At 44.9% G+C, this 22,027-nt stretch overlaps 1 protein-coding gene across 1 annotated transcript in view; it reads left to right on the top strand.

Annotated features, from left to right (window-relative positions):
• Window positions 1–18,692: 18,692 nt before the first annotated feature.
• The window catches only part of LOC311137360 (cellular retinoic acid-binding protein 1-like), a gene marked incomplete at both ends in the record, with an annotated part of 55,431 nt that continues 52,096 nt past the window's right edge, over window positions 18,693–22,027 (top strand). Inside the window, one exon of the mRNA XM_084171809.1 lies at window positions 18,693–18,762. Coding sequence (XP_084027935.1) covers window positions 18,693–18,762 — 70 coding nt within the window. The remainder of the gene's footprint in view (window positions 18,763–22,027) is intronic.

Below are 22,027 nucleotides of genomic sequence, written 5' to 3' on the forward strand. Positions count from 1 at the left end.
CTCTGTAGCTCAATTGGTAGAGCATGGCGCTTGTAACGCCAGGGTAGTGGGTTCGATCCCCAGGACCACCCATACGTAAAAATGTATGCACACATGACTGTAAGTTGCTTTGGATAAAAGCGTCTGCTAAATGGCATATTAAATAGGGGTATTACTGTCTATTTCGCCAAATATCTCACCATTTTTCAATGATGGCACCAACGAAGATGGTGGCCTCGCGACTAGCTCTTAGGAAACTTTGCGGTATTTTGTTTTTTCTGAATTATTTTTTACATTATTAGCCAGAAAATGTTTTGTATCATTACATACATCCGGGAAGAACTATTGGGTATCAGAGCGGCGATAACTCACCAGAACTACCAGCATTACGACCAGGAATATGACTTTCCCGAAGCAGATCCTTTGTTCGCTCTCCCCAGGGCAATTGAACTGATTCCAGAGGCCGACCCAAAACATAGCCGGTGGAGGAGAGGAACTCTGCTGGTTCGACTTAGGAAGCGCGCACACCACCCACCGCTTCCGAGTATATTACTCGCAAATGTTCAGTCTTTGGATAACAAAGTTGATGAGCTCAGGGCAAGGGTTTCTTTCCAGAGAGACATCAGGGCCTGTAACATACTTTGTTTCACGGAAACATGGCTCTCTCTCTGGATATTCTGTCGAAATCGGTCCAGCCAGATGGGTTCTCAGTTCATCGCGCAGACAGAAATAAATATCTCTCTGGGAAGCAGAAGGGCATGTGTTTCATGATTAACGACTCATTGTTATGTGGGCAGCTTGTCTCTCCCTTTTCTGTTTCCCTTCCTCCTTGTTTTGTCCCCTCTTTGTCTGTTGTATCTGTATGTGTGTTTGTCCCCATTATGTGGGTGTGTCTGGAGTGGATCGGGGGGCGTGCTCAGGATCTGCCTCTCCTGTGCAGCTGCGGGTTGTTTCCAGTGATTCCTGCCTACGCAGCTGCATCCTATTCTCTCATCAACCTGCACTACTAATTCCTGGGCATGGCTCTCCACCGGCGCCAGATCGTTGTTCTTACCAGAGCGGTAACTTGGCTCACCAGTAGAGTTAAATTGTCTTTGTCTTCAGCCTGGCTCTTTACTCTCCTTAACCTGTCGTTTGTTTTGTCTTCAGTTCAGACATACCTCCCAACCTGCCTGACTGCCTTCCTGCCTGCCGGCCTGCCTGCCTGCCTCAGCCTTTTCCTTCCTCCGGAGCCGACTAGCCCACTCTGTTCCTTTTCTTCAGTTGTTTTTGGACTAAGACAAATTGAACTTTTATTAAAATAATTTTTGTTTCTTCCACTCCCTTAGTCGTGTTTGTTTCTCTGAGTGCTGGGTTGAACCATAGCCTAACACTCATGGTGTAATTGAAGTAACATACAGGAACTCAAGTCCTTTTGTTCACCCGACCTAGAATACCTCACAATCAAATGCCGACCGTATTATCTCCCAAGATAATTTTCCTCGGTTATAGCCACGGCAGTTTATATCCCCCTCAAGCCGATACCACGACGGCCCTCAAAGAACTTCACTGGACTTTATGCAAACTGGAAATGACATATCCTGAGGCTGCATTTATTGTAGGTGGGGATTTTAACAAAGCAAATTTGAGGACTAGGCTGCCGAAGTTCTATCAACATATCGACTGTTGTACTCGGTAGGTAAAACACTCGAACATTGCTATTCCAACTTCCGGGATGCTTACAAGGCCTAGTCCTCAAAACTACCCGCCCTCCAGGACACCTACAGCACCCGATGTCACAGGAAGGTCAAACAAATCATCAAGGACATCAACCACCCGAGCCACTTCCTGTTCACCCCGCTATCATCCAGAAGGCGAGGTCAGTACAGGTGCATCAAACTTGGGACTGAGAGACTGAAAAACAGCTTCTGTCTCAAGGCCATCAGACTGTTAAATAGCCATCACTAGCACATTAGAGGCTGCTGCCTATAGACATAGACTAGAAATCACTGGCCACTGTAAGAAATGGAAAACTAGTCACTATAATAATGTTTACATATCTTGCATTACTCATCTCATATGTATATACTGTATTCTATAATATTCTACTGTATCTTAGTCCATGCCACTCTGTCATTGCTCGTCCATATATGTATATATACAGTGGGGAGAACAAGTATTTGATACATTTTACATTTACATTTTAGTCATTTAGCAGACGCTCTTATCCAGAGCGACTTACAGTTAGTGAGTGAAAACATTCTTTTTTATACTGGCCCCCAGTGGGAAACATTATTTTATCGAACCCACAACCCTGGCGTTGCAAACGCCATGCTCTACCAACTGAGCTACATCCCCTGCCGGCCATTCCCTCCCCTACCCTGGACGACGCTGGGCCAATTGTGCGCCGCCCCATGGGTCTCCCGGTCGCGGCCGGCTACGACAGAGCCTGGATATACACTGCCGATTTTGCAGGTTTTCCTACTTACAAAGCATGTAGAGGTCTGTAATTTTTATCATAGGTACACTTCAACTGCGAGAGACAGAATCTAAAAAAAATATCCAGAAAATCACATTGTATGATATTTAAGTAATTAATTTGCATTTTATTGCATGACATAAGTATTTGATCACCTACCAACCAGTAAGAATTCCGGCTCTCACAGACCTGTTCGTTTTTCTTTAAGAAGCCCTCCTGTTCTCCACTCATTACCACCTGTCCAATCAAACAGACTCCAACCTCTCCACGATGGCCAAGAGCAGAGAGCTGTGTAAGGACATCAGGGATAAAATTGTAGACCTGCACAAGGCTGGGATGGGCTACAGGACAATAGGCAAGCAGCTTGGTGAGAAGGCAACAACTGTTGGCGCAATTATTAGAAAATGGAAGAAGTTCAAGATGACGGTCAATCACCCTCGGTCTGGGGCTCCATGCAAGATCTCACCTCGTGGGGCATCAATGATCATGAGGAAGGTGAGGGATCAGCCCAGAACTACACGGCAGGACCTGGTCAATGACCTGAGGAGAGCTGGGACCACAGTCTCAAAGAAAACCATTAGTAACACACTACGCCGTCATGGATTAAAATCCTGCAGCGCACGCAAGGTCCCCCTGCTCAAGCCAGTGCATGTCCAGGCCCGTCTGAAGTTTGCCAATGACCATCTGGATGATCCAGAGGAGGAATGGGAGACAGTCATGTGGTCTGATGAGACAAAAATAGAGCTTTTTGGTCTAAACTCCACTCGCCGTGTTTGGAGGAAAAAGAAGGATGAGTACAACCCCAAGAACACCATCCCAACCGTGAAGCATGGAGGTGGAAACATTGTTTGGGGATGCTTTTCTGCAAAGGGGACAGGACGACTGCACCGTATTGAGGGGAGGATGGATGGGGCCATGTATCGCGAGATCTTGGCCAACAACCTCCTTCCCGCATTAAAGATCATTGAAGATGGGTCGTGGATGGGTCTTCCAGCATGACAACGACCCGAAACACACAGCCAGGGCAACTAAGGAGTGGCTCCTTAAGAAGCATCTCAAGGTCCTGGAGTGGCCTAGCCAGGCTCCAGACCTGAAACCAATAGAAAATCTTTGGAGGGAGCTGAAAGTCCGTATTGCCCAGCGACAGCCCCGAAACCTGAAGGATCTGGAGAAGGTCTGTATGGAGGAGTGGGCCAAAATCCCTGCTGCAGTGTGTGCAAACCTGGTCAAGACCTACAGGAAACGTATGATCTCTGTAATTGCAAACAAAGGTTTCTGTACCAAATATTAAGTTCTGCTTTTCTGATATATCAAATACTTATGTCATGCAATAAAATGCAAATGAATTACTTAAAAATCATACAATGTGATTTTCTGGATTTTTGTTTTAAATTCCGTCTCTCACAGTTGAAGTGTACCTATGATAAAAATTACAGACCTCTACATGCTTTGTAAGTAGGAAAATCTGCAAAATCGGCAGTGTATCAAATACTTGTTTTCCCCACTGTACTTAATTCCATTCCTTACTTAGATTTGTGTGTATTGGGTATATGTTGTGAAATTGTTAGATATTACTTGTTAGATATTACTGCACTGTCAGAGCTAGAAGCACAAGCATTTCGCTACACCCGCAATAACATCTGCTAAACACGTGTATGTGACAAATAAAATTTGATTTGATTTGAATGTGTATATTTAGATTTTTTCAAGTTGGACACCATTTTAATCAGGAGAATGTCCTCTTTGTTGTGATGTAAGGTTGGGCAGCGAGCTCTGCTGTTATCAAACGCTAGCCTTTCTAATGTCAGAAATTACACATTACTGTTGGAAATCTGAGGATGCCCCATTGTTTCCCTATGGGGAAATTCTACACGGACATGTCTGTCAATTTCGCCAAATATCTCACAATGTGTATATTTTGATTTTTTTCAAGTCGGACACCATTTTAAATCAGGAGAATCTCCTCTTTGTAATTATGTAAGTCTGGGCAGCGAGCTTGGTTGTCATCGATCACAAGACCAGAAATAGTCAGACGTTAAAAATTTTCCCCTACTTCCTCATTACGCAGACATAAGCACAGTAGACTACATCGAGATGCAGATGTTACTTTCTACATATGTTTTTTTTTCTGTTTTGTCCTAAGAACAGACTGTAGTGGTAAAATAAAAAGGGGTACATTTTTTTGTGCCATTTAGGGGAAATATAATTCTAAGCATCACTCCAGTCATATGAAGAATGGCGCGGTAGGAGATGGCTGCCGTTTTACGGGCTCCCAACCAATTGTGCTATTGTGTGTGTTTTTTCGCGTTATTTGTAACTTATTTTGTACGTAATGTTTCTGCGACTGTCTCTTATGACTGAAAAGAGCTTCTGGATATCAGGACAGCGATTACTCACCTCGTACTGGACGAAGATTTTTTATTTAACGAGTTGGATGCGAAGGATTTTCTTCAGACACCCGACAAGGCCCAAATCCCCGTCATTCGCATGGGAAAGATACAGAGATATCGGGGACGTAGGTCGGGGTGCCTTGTAAGGATCCGACAGTGAGTGGGTAATCTGCCTCTTCCATCAAGGAAAACGCTATGTCTGGCGCAAACCCAACACCTCTCATACCCCCAGGAACACCATCCCCACAGTGAAGCATGGTGGTGGCAGCATCATGCTGTGGGGATGTTTTTCATCGGCAGGGACTGGGAAACTGGTCAGATTTGAAGGAATGATGGATGGCGCTAAATATAGGGAAATTCTTGAGGGAAACCTGTTTCAGTCTTCCAGAGATTTGAGACTGGGACGGAGGTTCATCCTTCCAGCAGGACAATGACCCTAAGCATACTGCTAAAGCAACACTAAAGTGGTTTAAGTGGAAACATTTAAATGTCTTGGAATGGCCTAGTCAAAGCCCAGACCTCAATCCAATTGAGAATCTGTGGTATGACTTAAAGATTGCTGTACACCAGCGGAACCCATCCAACTTGAAGGAGCTGGAGCAGTTTTGCCTTGAAAAATCCCAGTGGCTAGATGTGCCAAGCTTACAGAGACATACCCCAAGAGCCTTGCAGCTAGTTATGCATGCTTTTGGTCTTATTTCTTGTTTGTTTCACAATAACAAATATTTTTACTGAGGAGTGGCTTCTGTCTGGCCACTCTACCTGCACCTGAGCTCAATTTCGAGTCTCATAGCAAAGGGTCTGAATACTTATGTAAAAAGGTATTTCCGTTTTTTGTTATTTGCCCTGTCTGGAACAAAAAAAAAGAGTTCTACAAGCAGTTGTTGCAACAAGAAAATTGCTTCAAGTGTTGTGTCCAAATACTAAATAGCCTTGGTTTCTCAAATGACTGCCTCGCCTGGTTCACCAACTACTTCTCAGAAAGAGTTCAATGTGTCAAATCGGAGGGCCTGTTGTCTGGCCTATGGCAGTCTCTATGGGGGTGCCACAGGGTTCAATTCTCGGGCCGACTCTTTTCTCTGTGTATATCAATGATGTCGCTCTTTCTGCTGGTGACTCTCAATGCCATACAACACTCCTTCCTTGGTCTTCATTTGCTCTTAAACACTAGTAAAACTAACTGCATGCTCTTCAATCGAACGCTGCTGGCACCCGCCCACCCGACTAGAATCACTACTCTCGGCGGGTCTGACCTAGAGTATGTGGACAACTACAAATACCTAGGTGTCTGGTTAGACTGTAAACTCTCCTTCCAGACTCACATTAAGCATCTCCAATCCAAAGTTAAATCTAAAATCTGCTTCCTATTTCGCAAACAAAGCCTCCTTCACTCATGGTGCAAAACATGCCCTCGTAAAACTGAAGCTGGAGACTCTTATCTCCCTCACTAACTTTAAGCATCAGTTGTCAGAGCAGCTTACCGATCACTGCGCCTGTATACAGCCCATCTGTAATTAGCCCACCCAACTACCTCATCCCCATATTGTTATTTACATTGTTATTTATTTTGCTCATTTGCACCCCAGTATCTCTATTTGCACATCATCTTCTGCACATCTATCACTCCAGTGTTAATACTAAATTGAAATTATTTTGCACTATGGCCTATTTATTGCCTTACCTCCATAACTTACTACATTTGCACACACTGTATATAGATGTTCTATTGTGTTATTGACTGTACGTTTTGTTTTTGTTTATTCCATATGTAACTCTGTGTTGTTGTTTTTATCGCACTGCTTTGCTTTATCTTGGCCAGGTCGCAGTTGTAAATGAGAACTTGTTCTCAACTGGCTTACCTGGTTAAATAAAGGTGAACAAAAAATAATTGAAAGGGAGTTAGGTTAGTGGAGGAGTGGCGAAGAGAGCTCAGGGCATATTCGGCCCATGGCAAGAACACCGACCACTCCCCCGGCCTGTCCTGGCAGTAGGACCGCAGGAACCTACCCACATCTTGATTCACCCGTTCCACCTGCCCATTAGACTCGGGGTGAAACCCAGAGGTCAGGCTGACCGAGACCCCCAGACGTTCCATGAATGCCTTCCAGACCCTGGATGTGAACTTGGGACCCCGGTCAGACACTATGTCCTCTGGCCCCCTTAGTGCCAGGGCCTCCGCCGTTTGCAGGGCCATGGGGAGACCGGGCAGAGGAAGGAGGCGGCAGGCTTTTGAAAAGTGGTCCACTACAACCAGGATGGTGGTGTTACCCTGAGAGAGGGGAAGATCACTTAGAAAGTCAATACACAGGTGGGACCATGGCCGTTGTGGAACTGGTAAGGGCTGTAACTTACCCGCTGGGAGGTGCCTAGGTGCCTTACTCTGGGCACACACCAAGCAGGAGGAGACATACACCCTCAAGTCCTTAGCCAAGGTAGGCAACCAGTACTTTCCAGTCAGGCAGCGCACTGTACGACCGATACCTGGGTGACCAGAGGAGGGAGACCTGTGGGCCCAATAGATCAGACGGTCACGGACAAGAGCAGGCACGTACTGCAGCCCTGCTGGACACTGAGGTGGAGAAGGCTCTGTGCGTACCGCCCGCTCTATGTCCGCGTCCATCGCCCATACTACCGGCGCCACAATGCCGGAGGCCGGGAGAATGGGGGTGTTGTCTATGGGCCTCTCCTCTGTGTCGTACAGTCGTGACAGTGCGTCTGCCTTCACGGTCTTCATACCCGGGATGTATGACAGGGTAAACTCAAACCGGGTGAAGAATAGGGCCCACCTGGCCTGGCGAGGGTTCAGCCTCTTCGCTGCCCGGCTGTACTCCAGGTTACGGTGGTCCGTCCAGACAAGGAAAGGGTGTTTCGTCCCCTCGAGCCAGTGCCTCCACACTGTCAGGGCTCTGACTACAGCCAACAGCTCCCGATCACCAACGTCGTAGTTCTGCTCCGCCGGGCTGAGCTTCTTGGAGAAGAAGGCAAAGGGTGGAGCTTGGGTTGCGTGCCCGAGCGTTGAGACAGGACAGCGCCTATCCCTACCTCGGACGCATCCACCTCCACTACGAATGGTAGTGATGGATCGGGACGGGCAAGTACCGGGGCTGAGGTAAACAGAACCCTCAGGTTACTGAAGCCTCAGCAGACCAGCAGAGCCGGGATGGTCCACCCTTCAACAGAGATGTGATGGAAGCTGTGACCTTGCCAAAGCCCCGGGTAAACCTCCGATAGTAGTTGGCAAAGCCAATAAAGCTCTGCACTTCCTTAACCGTGGTTGGAGTCTGCCAATTACGCACAGCTGAAATGCGATCTAGCTCCATCTCCACAGTAATGCGGTATCCGAGGAAGGAGACGGACTGCTGGAAAAACAGACATTTCTCTGCCTTGGCATAAAGGTCATTTTCCAACAGTCGGCCCAGCACTTTGCGAACCAGGGACACATGCTCGGCGCGCGTAGCGGAATACACCAGAATGTCATCGATGTAGACCACTACACAATGACCAAGCATGTTAACAAAACCCCTTGTTCACCAAGGACTGGAAAACGGATAGAGCATTCATCAAACCGTACGGTGTCACCAGGTATTCGTAATGCCCCGTGGTTGTGCTGAATGCTGTCTTCCATTCGTCCCCCTCTCGGACACGCACCAGGTTATACGCACTCCGGAGATCTAATTTTGTGAAAAAGCACACTCCATGCATTGACTCGATCACAGATGGGATGAGGGGCAGAGGATAACTATAACGTATTGTCCCCTTGTTCAATGCTCGGTAATCAATGCACAGGCGCAGACCTCCGTCTTTCTTCTTCACAAAAAAGAAACTTGAGGAGGCGGGCGAAGTGGAGGGACGTATGAACCCCTGACACAGGGACTTGAAGACGAATGTCTCCATCGCCTCCGTTTCAGCCTGCGACAGGGGATATACATGACTCCTGGGAGGCACAGCGTCAACTCGTAGGTTTATCGCGCAATCCCCCCCGCCCCGATGAGGTGGTAATTTGGTCGCCTGCGTTTTGGTTGCTTACGGTGGAGGAAGTATCTGGACTTTCCACCGTGGTTGCACCAACGGAAACAGCTAGGCACCTACCCTGACACTCTCGCAACCACCCCGTGAGAACCCTCTGTAGCCATGAAAAGGTGGGGTTGTGTAGTGCTAACCAGGGAAGACCCAACACAATAGGGAAATCGGGGGACAAAATAATAAAAAATGTGACGTGCTCTCTATGGGTCCTTTGGGTAACCATCATGACTGGTGCTGTAACTTCCCTAACGAACCCTGACCCTAATGGTTGACTGTCAAGTGTTTTGATGAGCAGTAGAATGGATAGGGGAACGAATGGAATACCTAGACTTAGAGCTAACGACCTGTCCATAAAATTCCCAGCGGCGCCTGAATCAACCAGCGCCTTGCACTGGGAAACTACGGGGTAGTCAGGGAGGTGACGTGTATGGTGCAGTGTGCAGCAGAGGGCTCTGACTGAGTGTGGGTTTGCGCTACCTGGGGTGATGCGAGAGTGCCATGCCTGCCGCCCTCCAGACCCGGAAGAACCTTGATGACAGCGTGCAGTATAATGTCCTCTTCTGCCCCAAGAGTGACACTGAAGCTGTCCTTCTCCATTCTCCCAGATCGCTGCCCAACCCAACTCCATCGGAACGGACTCTGAGTTTGGGGGGGGGGGGGGAGAAACGGGCAGGCCACTCCCAGGACGTCCTCTAGCAGCCAGCAGGTTGTCCAACCGGATGGCCATGTCCACCAGCTGGTCGAAGGTTAACATGGCATACCGGCAGGCTAGCTCCCTTCGGACGTCCTGTCGCAGGCTGCACCGAAATCTGTCGATCAGGGCCCGCTCGTTCCACCCGGACCCAGCCGTTAGGGTCCGAAACTCCAGGGAAAAGTTCTGCGCGGTCCTCGTCCCCTGCCTCAGCTGGACCAGATGCTCGCCCGCCTCTCTTCCTTTGGGCGGGTGGTCAAAGACTGCCCGAAAGAGGCGAGCAAACATGCCGTAATTGTCCAATGCGGTTCCTCCTAATCTCCAGACCGCGTTGGCCCACTCCAGGGCTTTCCCCGAGAGGCAGGAGACGAGGGCGGACACCTTCTCCTGCTCCGATGGAGCCGGGCTGATGTTCACGAAGTAGAGGTCCAGCTGCAGGAGGAATCCCTGGCAGCGGGCAGCCATCCCGTCAAACTCCCTCGGTCGGGATAGACGAATCCCTCGGGGTGCTGGAGTGTGGGTGGCCGGATCCGGTCACTCAGCTGGTCCCATCGGGTCGGGTCCTCTCCTCTCCAGGCGTTGGACGACCTGGAGAACCCGATCCATTGCTTCTCCCAAGCTGGCTAGCATCCTGGAATGCTTGTGGACCCGTGCCAAGACTCCAGGCATGGGCTCTTCTCCTGCTGACTCCATGGCGGGTTTGTGATTCTGTGGTGTTGTGATTTGAAGGAGGGTAAATCACAGAATAACAGGTTTATTCCATTGACACAGCGGTACGCAGCAATGCGTCAAACACTCCAGTGCGGAAATATACAGCGCACTGGAAACAACAAGGCACACGGGTGAATATCCCGGCGATACAATATACAAGAGCTCCACCGAGCTAAACTAACCTCCACAATAAACAATCACACACAAAGACAAGGGGCCAGAGGGAACACTTATACAGGTACTGATGAGGGGAATTGACACCAGGTGTGTGTAATAAACAAGCCAAAACAAATGGAATGATGAGATGTGGAGCGGCAGTGGCTAGAAGACCTGTGACGACAAACGCCGAAGCCTGCCCGAACAAGGAGAGGAGGCAGCTTCGGAGGAAGTCGTGACAACTAATTATGAAAATTTAAAATAGGGTTTATTATATTTCAAAATTTAAATTGAATTTGCTAGCCTGTAATTGTAATATTTAGGGTGCATATCCTGCACCAGCATCACATGTTCCCTCCCAGGTTCATGGTTTGAAAGAGGTGCGTAATTCCAGTCCATATAATACAGTATAATACAATACAGTAATAGAGTCCACACTCAAAAAGATTAGCTTGTCACACCCTGATCTGTTTCACCTGTCTTTGTGATTGTCTCCATCCCCCTCCAGGTGTCGCCCAGATTACCCATTATCCCCAGTGTATTTATACCTGTGTTCTCTGTTTTTCTGTTGCCAGTTTGTTTTGTTTCGTCAAGCCTACCAGCGTTTTTCCCCTTGCTCCTGTCTTTCTCAAGTTCCTGTTTTCTAGTTTTCCGGGTTTTGACCATTCTGCCTGCCCTGACCCTGAGACTGCCTGCCGTTCTGTACCTTTTGGACTCTGATCTGGATTACTGACCTCTGCCTGCCCTTGACCTGTCGTTTGACTGCCCCCTGTTTTTGTAATAAACTTTTGTTACTCCGACACTGTCTGCATCTGGGTCTTCTCCTGAAACGTGATATAGCTTACTGGAGCTTGTTTCATTTACTTACCCAAAAGAGCATAGCTACATCTATGGGCTTTTATGTTTTTCTGTCGTGGGTAATGTGCGGTAGCCTATCATAGGCTATGTATTGGTAAAAAAAAAAGAAAAGATAATGGCACAATCATTTGGCCTTTTTTGGGCTTGGCCTGTTAAAATGTCTTTAATGTAGTGATTATAAAATGTATTGAATGTATGGCTCATCAGGCTCAGGTAGCATCAGACTTGAATTTTCATGCCAATCAAAGCTGTAATCAAATCAAGACATATGATTTACATTAGATTGGCACGTCCGGGTTGGTGGGAAACACCAGGTTACCTGGGAGAAAAGTGATTATTCTCGGGAAAGAACATTTGTAAAATACAGGGAAAATGGTCCCACTTTTTAAATGAAGTGCAGCTTATAAAGGCTTCATAAAGCCTTTATAAACACTAAATAAATGTGTTACTAATCATCTATAACCTTATGTCATGCTTTATAAAGGGTTCATAAATGTGACATAACTGTGTGACATAACCACCTGTCAAATATGACATAAACCTGTGCATAATAAAGGGTGGCATAAGCACCGCTTAATAAAGGCCTTATAAATCATATTAAATTAAGATTTCACAAAGAATTTGTAACCCTATGATGCATCTTGGTAGAGTATTACAACGCCAGGATATTGGGTTCGACCCCCCGGACCACCTGTATGTAAAAATGTATTCACGCATGACTAAGTCGCTTTGGATAAAAGTGTCTGCTAAATTGTATATATTATATTACTGTAAAGCATTTCTAGGACGGCCCAACTGCTTTCCCTCTTGGGTGCATAGTCAATATTGGACCTGACCTCAATCTTCCCCATAATGCTGTGCTGCAGGATGACAGACACTCTAAAGTGGAGTCATGCACAGCAAAAAAACATTGGTAGGGCCTTTCAAAAACAGTTTAAATGTTTTGCCTACTTCAGTTTTTTTTCCAGGTTTCAGATTTCCCCCATTTCTTCTGGTTTTCCCATTTTTTTTCACACTTTCTTAATAGAAAAACAACCAAATATTAATTTGTGTGTTCACCACAATGTTTAAACCACATCAGGGAATGACTTTGAGATCTGGGAAAAATCTAAGAAATTTAGATCAGTGAGCATGCCCTGCAATGTTGTTTGGTTAGCGGGTTTTCTGTAGCACAGTAAGCGCATGTGATCAATATGTATTCCACATACAGTGATTCGCATTGTGGCCGCCAATGGAATGGGTGTAGTAAAAGGCCAGCAACACTCTGTAATATTCAGAGACCCATGAAATGACACCATATATACATTCTAAAGACCCTATTGTGTATTCCTTACAATACTTTTACTGCGACACACAGAATAGTTCCTGCTCTAAGCCAATATATATTCCATATACAGTGAATCGCATTGGGAGCATTTATTTGACCAAATGTCACTTAAATATGAACAAATATGAATCCTTGTTAATGTTTATAGAATTATTTTTCATATATCATGAACAAATACAGGTTATTGACACTTTTCCACTATTAAGTGGGGGACTTTTATTTTTAACGTTTCTGAAATTCCGTGACCCGGAAGTACTTTTTTAGTGTTGCTGGCGAGACACTGATCATGTGATGAGTTCGCAAATCAAATGCCCACTTGTGGTGCCACTGGACAGCAAAAAACAAGTAACAATCTTTATTTATTGTAATTTCAATTAGTTTGTAGTAGTTGAGTTAGTTTACATACTGTAGGTACCTCAATCGTTATTTCAAATCATTTTGGTGACTTCACAGCAATTGCTAGCTAGCTGAAATTTAGCTAACTAGCAGGCTCAGCTAAATAAAAATCCTCCTAGATACAGCCACATCTCAGAGTCACGTCATGAGATTTGTAAATGAAAGAGGGATATAATAGAATAATACGAATGGAATGGAGTTTATTATCTCCCCATTTAGAGTTTCTGGCACAGCACAGAAATGCCTTATCCAGAAGGTGTGACAAAGGCATTTCCTAAGAGAGGCAAGATCCATTCGTCTGCCAGCTCAGGGGCAAGCTACACTATTCACAGCCGTGTGTAATGTTCAATGTAATTGCATTGCTGGACTTTTTGAAACTGAATGTATTTGTATTGTTTTAAAAATGTACGAATAAAAGGAAATGCATGGTTTAAATGTGTCTTTAATGTTTATTTGTTTTAGCTGTTGTTGATAATTACCTACGTCTTTTTTTTGTGTTTACATCATTAAGCCTTTATGTATGTGTTTTAAATTACCAAAGGGGTCTGACTTTAAATTAAGTACAGTGTCATGCGACATACAGTCTTTATGGATGTGTTATGAACTAAGTATTACAGGATACTACATAGAGTGTAAATAAATAGGTTATTAACATTCTGCTAATTTATGAAGGTTATCTCATGATCCACAGGTTACTGTAGAGTTTGAGAAGTATTTAAATGGGTTGATGGACCTGCAAGGCTTGTGCTTGTGTGTGTGTCAGAACCAAGATGATTTGGAGTAGTCCAACATGAGACTACCGCCCCAGGTATTCCTCTTCTGTTCCCATGCTGGAGACCAGGGCTTGATTACAACATGTTACAATGGTGCCAACATTTTGTTGCCCATCTTTCAGCGGGGGAGTGGGTGAATGTGTCAAAGACCTGACTGGGCCCAGCACCGCACGGTATTGGCTCGTTTTTGTCATATGCGTGTTTGTGTACTGAAGAAAATGTAACTTGGTTCCGGAAGAAAGACACTTTCAATTTCTTTTGTTTTGGGGGCTTTCATCAAGGTAAGTGTTTCATGGTGTAATGTCGTCCATAGGCTATTGCGTACACAACACATCAATTATAAGCCTGGGATATCAACCATTCAAAGTTGGCCTTAGTGGGAGTGACCATAGAATTCTATAGGAGTGACCTGAGTCATCGTCGCTAGTTAACACAGTCACAAAGTCATAATTATGGCTAAACCCTGCCCATTTCCACATTTTATCTTCTTAACATTTGATTTTAAACCTTATCCTAACTGAAGACCAAGTTTGATGCATTGGTCCATCAGACCTTCCGAGCATTTGGGAGGAAGTGTCTGGGATTGAGATTAGGTGTAATGTGACTAACATGACTTCACTTGGGAGCGTATGCCATCCATCATCACAACATGTCACTCTTTATATAAAGCACATGTTTATATCATATTTGACATAGTGGGTTATGTCACATTTGACATTGGTGATTATGTCACACAGTTATGCCACATTTATGAACCCTTTAAAGCATCACATATGGTTATAGATGCTTTGTAACACATTTATATAGTGCTTATAAAGGCATTCTGAAGCCTTTATGAACTGAACATCATTTAAAGCGGGACCGGGAAAATATTCAACCCTAATCTGGTCAACCATGATGTGCAGGCAAAATCAAAGTGACACTGGACTAGCGGACTAGCTTTTTTGTTTTTGTTTTTTTACCACAGTCTTTAGGGTGTCTTTAGCTATTGCTTTCCGTCCAATTGGTGACAGATTTTCATGTGAATGTTCTCAAATCTGCATATAAACAATATGAGCATTTCAGGGTTTACGAGACATCCATATGCATTCAGTTTCGACTTGGCGCAGCCAGCCCCATCAATAAAGAAGGGATATTGGCCAAATGAGCCACAGTTACGTGTCCTTAAAAACAGCCTATAACAAATTAAAAAAGTACTATTCCTTGTGTTTCGATGTGTAGCCTATGCAAAACTTTATAGACTCTTTTTTAAATACGGTTTTTAGGCTACTTTCCTAAAACAATAATTGTACACCTCACAGTTCTGCTGTCGTAAATTTGAGCACTAAATGAATCAACGTATTGCATGCATAGGCCGGACTTGAACCCGATCTAACATCTCTGGAGAGACCTGAAAATAGCTGTTCAGCAACGCTCCCCATCCAACCTGACAGAGCTTGAGAGGATCTGCAGAGAAGAATGGGAGAAACTCCCCAAATACAGGTGTGCCAAGCTTGTAGCGTCATACCCAAGAAGACTCGAGGCTGTAATTGCTGCCAAAGGTCCTTCAACAAAGTACTGAGTAAACGGTCTGAATACTTATGTAAATGGTATATTTAGTAATATAGTAATATGAAACTGCCATATCATGGTGAAATCATTTGGAATGCTTGTTTCTAGGTGTGTAGAGCTGCATCCCCTAGTTTAAATTCAAGTTTATTGTGTAGTGTAGGTATACTTCTAATAGGTGCATATCATCATAGTGGGTCTACCAACAAAAAATTTAACAATGGAGCTAAACTCTAGTTGTATTCATGACATTTTCTCATGCACATGGCACATGATTTCTTTGATATACTTCACTTCAATCATATCTTTAAAATAGTGAATGCAATACTATAGTAATGTTTTATTTCATATTGTGTCATAGAATTATTCAACATCAGGAGGGTCAGGGGCAAACGTCATAGGCTCAGATAATTGCAATTAAGTTGTTTTCAATATCAAACCAGCATTCAAGCAAAGACATGCACACATGAATAAGAAATAAAGTTTTTCAACATGCATGTTCTTTCAGATAAGTTATTTTTAGAAAACAAGAGAAAGCCTTGTAGCCTAAACAAAGTATGTGGTAACAAACTGTGGTAACAAACAATTTGATCTAAGAGGCCAGCTAAAATCTACACAACTGCTAATAATGTGAGTCGAATTAAAAACAAACCACAATGCTGTTTTGCACTTGAGGCACTTCAGTTACCATTTGATGTTGGTGCTTTGCACTAGTAAATGTTGTGTGATAATTGCAGGACTTCTTTAATGTGGGTATTTATTGCAATGTCATTTTAATGCCACAGCAGTCTTGTAGTCCTGTCAGGGAGGTTGGTTTATGTAACACACACAACAGTGCGGCTCACATGGGTATCCAGTTATTTAGTGTGTGTGCACCCGTATGTGCGTGTTAGTGTGCAGATGTCCACTGCGCAGATGTACATTTTATTGGGGTTATCATCCTCAAAGTTCAGAAGGCTCACAAGCTGAATCAAATGCAATTGTTAATGAAAGGAAGTGTTTCGTTGTTGCTTTGTGCTCCTAATAAGTGTTTGCTTCCAGACCAGCGTTTCTTTCAATCAAGAACACTTCAGAATTATGGGTTTTTACAGGGAACATTCTCTCCTCGAAAGCAAATAAGTGCATACATTCTTTCCATTTCTGCCTCAGGTCTTCACTTCCAGAGCTTGTTTCACCTCATTACTGATCTCAGTGCTGCTGTTTGCCTCACTGGAGGCATGTCCACATGACTCATTATAGACAACTCGGGAAATGATTGTTGATAATGAGTTGATATCTTGCATTAACTGAAACACGTTAAAAGGGAAGTACTCACGTCAGAGGTTATTATTTTTAATGTGGCTGATGTTAATGGTTTACAAAGACAGTTTTTCATGCCCCTCTAATTTTTGCTGTACTTGGCTTTTCCTCTTTTCCCAGTCTTTTCCTCTTGTGGGTGAATAAAAGCACTGGATGCACATGCATCAAAAGATGTTCGTGCCTTCTTGGGTTTCCAACCTCGCCTGCATATATTGTTTTACCTTGGTTTATCTGCACTGTTTGTCTTTCACTTGTCTTTTTATGTGTGAATAAATACAACTAAAACTAAACTAATTTGCTTTACTTTCCCCTCAACCAAAGCATCTGGTATGTTTTAAACATGTATTTCAATTGTGTCATTGTTTCTGAAGTCTATTCTGATAAGTGATCCATCCAGTACACTTCAGGCATGGGTCCTTACAGAAAACATTCATTTATAAGAAACCAATGAGTTTTCATGAATACACAGTTCCTATGCAAACATCTGAAATTGTACATGTACTATAAATCCTAGTCCCAAAAAAGGAAGTTTGTTCTGAAGTGTCTGTCCTACAGTGCATTCGGAAAGTATTCAGACCCCTTGACTTTTTCCACATTGTTACATTACAGCCTTATTCTAAAATTGATTAAATTGTTTTTTCCCCCTCATCAATCTACACACAATACCCCATAATGACAAAGCAAAAACAGGTTTTTAGACGTTTGCACATTTATTAAAAATGTAAAGCTGAAAATAGCATTTACATAAGTATTCAGACCCGTTACTCAGTACTTTGTTGAAGCACCTTTGGCAGCGATTAAAGCCTTGAGTCTTCTTGGGTATGACGCTACAAGCTTGGCACACCTGTATTTGGGGAGTTTCTCCCGTTCTTCTCTGCAGATCCTTTTAAGCTCTGTCAGGTTGGATGGTGAACAGCTAAAATCAATCAATAACTTTAAAAGGAGAAAGGAGAATCACCTTGTTTATTGTTTATAATCAACTCAACTAGTGCTGGAGGTTTGTAAATAGCCCTTTGTGTGATTTTTTAAATGTCTGATGAGACTCACTATGACCCCTCTGGTGGGCTAATGGGGTACTTTTGTTGCATGCACGCAAACTCAAGTCTTTTGCTCATGACAATTTCAAAATACCATCAAACAAAAATCTAAGACGTTAACAAGTGATGTTCAAGTTAAAATGTTTTTTTGTCCATTTCAGGAACTACTGTATGAGGCCCTCAGAATGCACTTGATGTTCACTCTGTGTGCCACAAAAGGTAAAGGCTACAATACTGAGAGTTATATGGGCATTCATATAAGGGGACCGATTTGTGATATAAAGGATTCCTATTTCCAAACCATATGATAGTGGGTCAACCATATCAGAACATTTTGCCATAAGCATGTAAGTAATATAAAGTGGGCCGTGAACAAAAACTATTACCATCACAATACACAATCGCCAACAGAAAGTATCAGACATTACTTTAAAATGTTCATTCCATCAAAATTAATTGATTACCATACAAAAAATATGAATATTTTACATGAATTTAAAAAACACATATACGCTTGCAAAGGTTGATCATCTAGGTTCTGAATCCCAGTCTAGGTTAGGGAATGACAAGCTTGGTGTGTTCAGATTGTGTGCGATAATAATGGGCTTCTAGGGGGAGGGACCTATAGTGAGTCAGATTAAAATACACTTGCTATAACTAGTGGCAGAGACAAGGTCGAAGCCGGCACTAAAGAGAGAGAGACAGAGACAGAAACAGAGACAGAGAGAGACAGAGAGAAGGACTAGAAGTGAGATAGAGGGAGTAAAAGACACTAAGAAAAAGGTTGTGTAAATGAGGAAGAAAGACACTTGCTTTATCTCGTGGCAAGGAGGAGATTGACGCTACTACACAGAAAGGAAGATACAGAAGGAAGACAAGAGAGCGAGATTGAGAAAGGCAAAGATTGTGCGTGGAGAAGAGTGCAAAGAAGGAGAGGAAGGGAGGAGGGAGTGTGTGAGAGCGAGAGAGGGAGAGAGGGCATAGGAAGAGCAGAGCGCAGAGCAGGTTATTTTGCAGGCACAACCTTACTGTCAGCCCCAGCAGAAATGGCCAACTTTGCAGGCACCTGGAAAATGAAGAGCAGTGAGAATTTTGATGAACTTCTCAAAGCACTTGGTAAGCCCATTCTTGCCATTTTGTCTCTCTCTCTCCATCCCTCTCTTATTTTTTTCAATAGCCTGCCCAGTGCATCCCTGCGTGAGTTTTAGCCCATTATCCATCATGTGCATTAAAAAAAAGAAGCTTTTATTTAAAAGAAGCTTTTATTTTCATTGGGCATGGATTGCTTCACTTCCAACAGTATGCTAATTGTCTTCTCTTATCTAAAAGGGTAGGGAAAGAGCATAAAGCAAGCTGTTACGGGAAGCCCTCCGCTACAGAAGATGTGTGAAAAATTGGATATAGAAAGACAATGATATACCAATAGACATGGTATAGTTACAGCCGGGGTCCGGCTGCCGGCTGCATGTGCATGGGAACAACATTATTCAAGAATTAAAAGCAGAGTGAAGTCGAAAACGTGATTTTCCTGTGTTTTATATATATTTCCGCACTATGAGGTTGGAATAATACTGTGAAATTGTTAAAATTTGATAATGCCCTTTTAGTGTAAGAGCTGTTTGAAAAACCGCCTGAAATTTCAGCCTGTTTTGGTGGGGTGGGATGGAGTTATGTTTCACTATATTGGATCACTCCAATATATTGGTATCCCTCCACGGCGGAGGGATACATCCGAGGTGAGGATTTACCCCTATATATACAGTGAGGGAAAAAAAGTATTTGATCCCCTGCTGATTTTGTACGTTTGCCCACTGACAAAGAAATTATCAGTCTATAATTTTAATGGTAGGTTTATTTGAACAGTGAGAGACAGAATAACAACAAAATAATCCAGAAAAACGCATGTCAAAAATGTTATACATTTATTTTTATTCAAATGAGGGAAATAAGTATTTGACCCCCTCTCAATCAGAAAGATTTATGACTCCCAGGTGTCTTTTATACAGGTAACGAGCTGAGATTAGGAGAACACTCTTAAAGGGAGTGCTCCTAATCTCAGCTTGTTACCTGTATAAAAGACACCTGTCCACAGCAGCAATCAATCAATCAGATTCCAAACTCTCCACCATGGCCAAGACCAAAGAGCTCTCCAAGGATGTCAGGGACAAGATTGTAGACCTACACAAGGCTGGAATGGGCTACAAGACCATCGCCAAGCAGCTTGGTGAGAAGGTGACAACAGTTGGTGCAATTATTCGCAAATGGAAGAAAAACAAAAGGACTGTCAATCTCCCTCGGCCTGGGGCTCCATGCAAGATCTCACCTCATGGAGTTGCAATGATCATGAGAACGGTGTGGAATCAGCCCAGAACTACACGGGAGGATCTTGTCTCAAGATCTCAAGGCAGCTGGGATCATAGTTACCAAGAAAACAATTGGTAACACACTACGCCGTGAAGGACTGAAATCCTTCAGCGCCCGCAAGGTCCCCCTGCTCAAGAAAGCACATATATATGCCCGTCTGAAGTTTGCCAATGAACATCTGAATGATTCAGAGGAGAACTGGGTGAAAGTGTTGTGGTCAGATGAGACCAAAATGGAGCTCTGTATCTTCCGCCCGTGGTTTGTCGTACTTGTGTTTCGTTAGCGTTACACTTCGACTCCGTGTGCATTCATTAGTATGGTGGCTGCACAAACTGTAATTTACCTTACACAACTTGCCGACTGGCTTGTTCTATGTGTGTGTTGTGAATAGCTTTAACATGCTGTTCCCCGAGCCATAGGCGCGATTTCTCTGCTAATTACCCTGCAGGGTTTTTTCTTCTTCTTTCCTCTGCAGAGTGTAAGAGTATTGTGGTGGGCTTTCCACTACGTTGAGACATTAACTTTAGAGTTTCTTAATGGAGTTACTCCATCATATGGTGCTGTTTTTGCTGCTTTGATATTAAACCGGCTAGGTAATATTGCATTTGGCGTAAAACAAAAAAACTAATAAATCAAATCCATTACCTGGTTACACGGGTCTACCCCGATAATTTATCACTCACCGGGTTCCTATTCCTCCAAGCGGGTCACGACATAAGCTCTCCGTGGCCTTGTTGGCTTGGCTGAGCTTATGGCTTCCCTTTGTGACAGGTGTGATGGTGGCATCCCCCCTCGGGATCCGCATACCTCGTGTATGTACTGCCTGGGTTTGAGCAATGCGGAGAGGACGGTGGAGCGCCCTACAGGATGCCTGTTTTGTGTGGTGTTCTCAGAACGCCTGTGTCTGGCGCAATTGGAGGCCATGTGCGAGTGGGTCGGCCAGGCTCGGGTTCAGGTTCAGGCTCAGGCTGGGGACGAGCTCCCTTCCTCAGGAGTGGTGCGCCAGCGAGCTGTTAGTCCCTCTACTGGGCCCAGTACCCCTCCCAGGAAGCGTGGCCGGAGCCACCGCAGGCAAGAGGCAGGAGTCGGACCGCTGGGACCACCTGGAATGGAGGGCGCATGCTTCAGTGGTGACGACAGCTGTTCCCTGTTGGCCAGTGATAGGCTGTTCCTGGGGGACGATGCTGGCACTGTTCACCGTCAGAAGCCGGCAGCCAAGCTTCATCGCCCCCAGCGGCTCGAGAGGCTATGAGGAGCCTACTCACTCGGGTAGCCACTGCACTGGACATCAAACTGGTGGACAGTGATGACTCTCCATCTGCAGTCTCTGCTGAGGTCCACGAGGCCTTGCAGGAGAGCTGGGTCTCTGCCAGAGGGTGATTCCGACTCACAGCAGAGACTGGACCATGGAGTTATGGTGTGGGCGCGGAGTCACTCGGCCTCCGGGAGTACCCGACCACGGACACCATGATAGCTGCCATGGTCCTCCCGGACCAGGAGATTATAGGGCGGAACCCGCGACTGAAGCCGGGACCACCCCCACCCCCAGAGTCTTTGATGCGGACTTGAAAGCCACATATCGGTCCCTCTGCTCTCTTACCAATGCGGCCATGCTGCTGTAGGCCAACCTGCAGACTCTGTTGCCCCGGCTGCAGGAGGGCACAGAGGAGCTCCTCCGGGAAGCAATGGAGGTATCTCGCCTGCTTTCCCTGCTCCAGAGTGATGTGGCCTGCGCCAACGGACGGGCCATGGCTCAGGTGGTTACCTCCCTGCACAATCTCTGGCTGGCCCAATCCCGTCTGCCAGCTGCTCTCCAGAGCACATTTGCCCCTCTCCCCATCACCCCAGGGCTGACGTTCGCCACCCACCTGCACCCGAACGATGGGGGGGTTCCCTCTCCTGCCCCATCGCCTCGTGCTGAGGGACGACAGCGGGGAGGGGCACAGCGTTCAGTGAAGCAACAACCTGTCAACTGTCACCGCCATAGGGACGTGCCTGGGGGACCCAGGCACTCGGG

This window comes from Coregonus lavaretus, assembly GCF_964263955.1.
Source record: "Coregonus lavaretus genome assembly, chromosome: 11".
Classification (NCBI taxonomy): Eukaryota; Metazoa; Chordata; class Actinopteri; order Salmoniformes; family Salmonidae; genus Coregonus; species Coregonus lavaretus.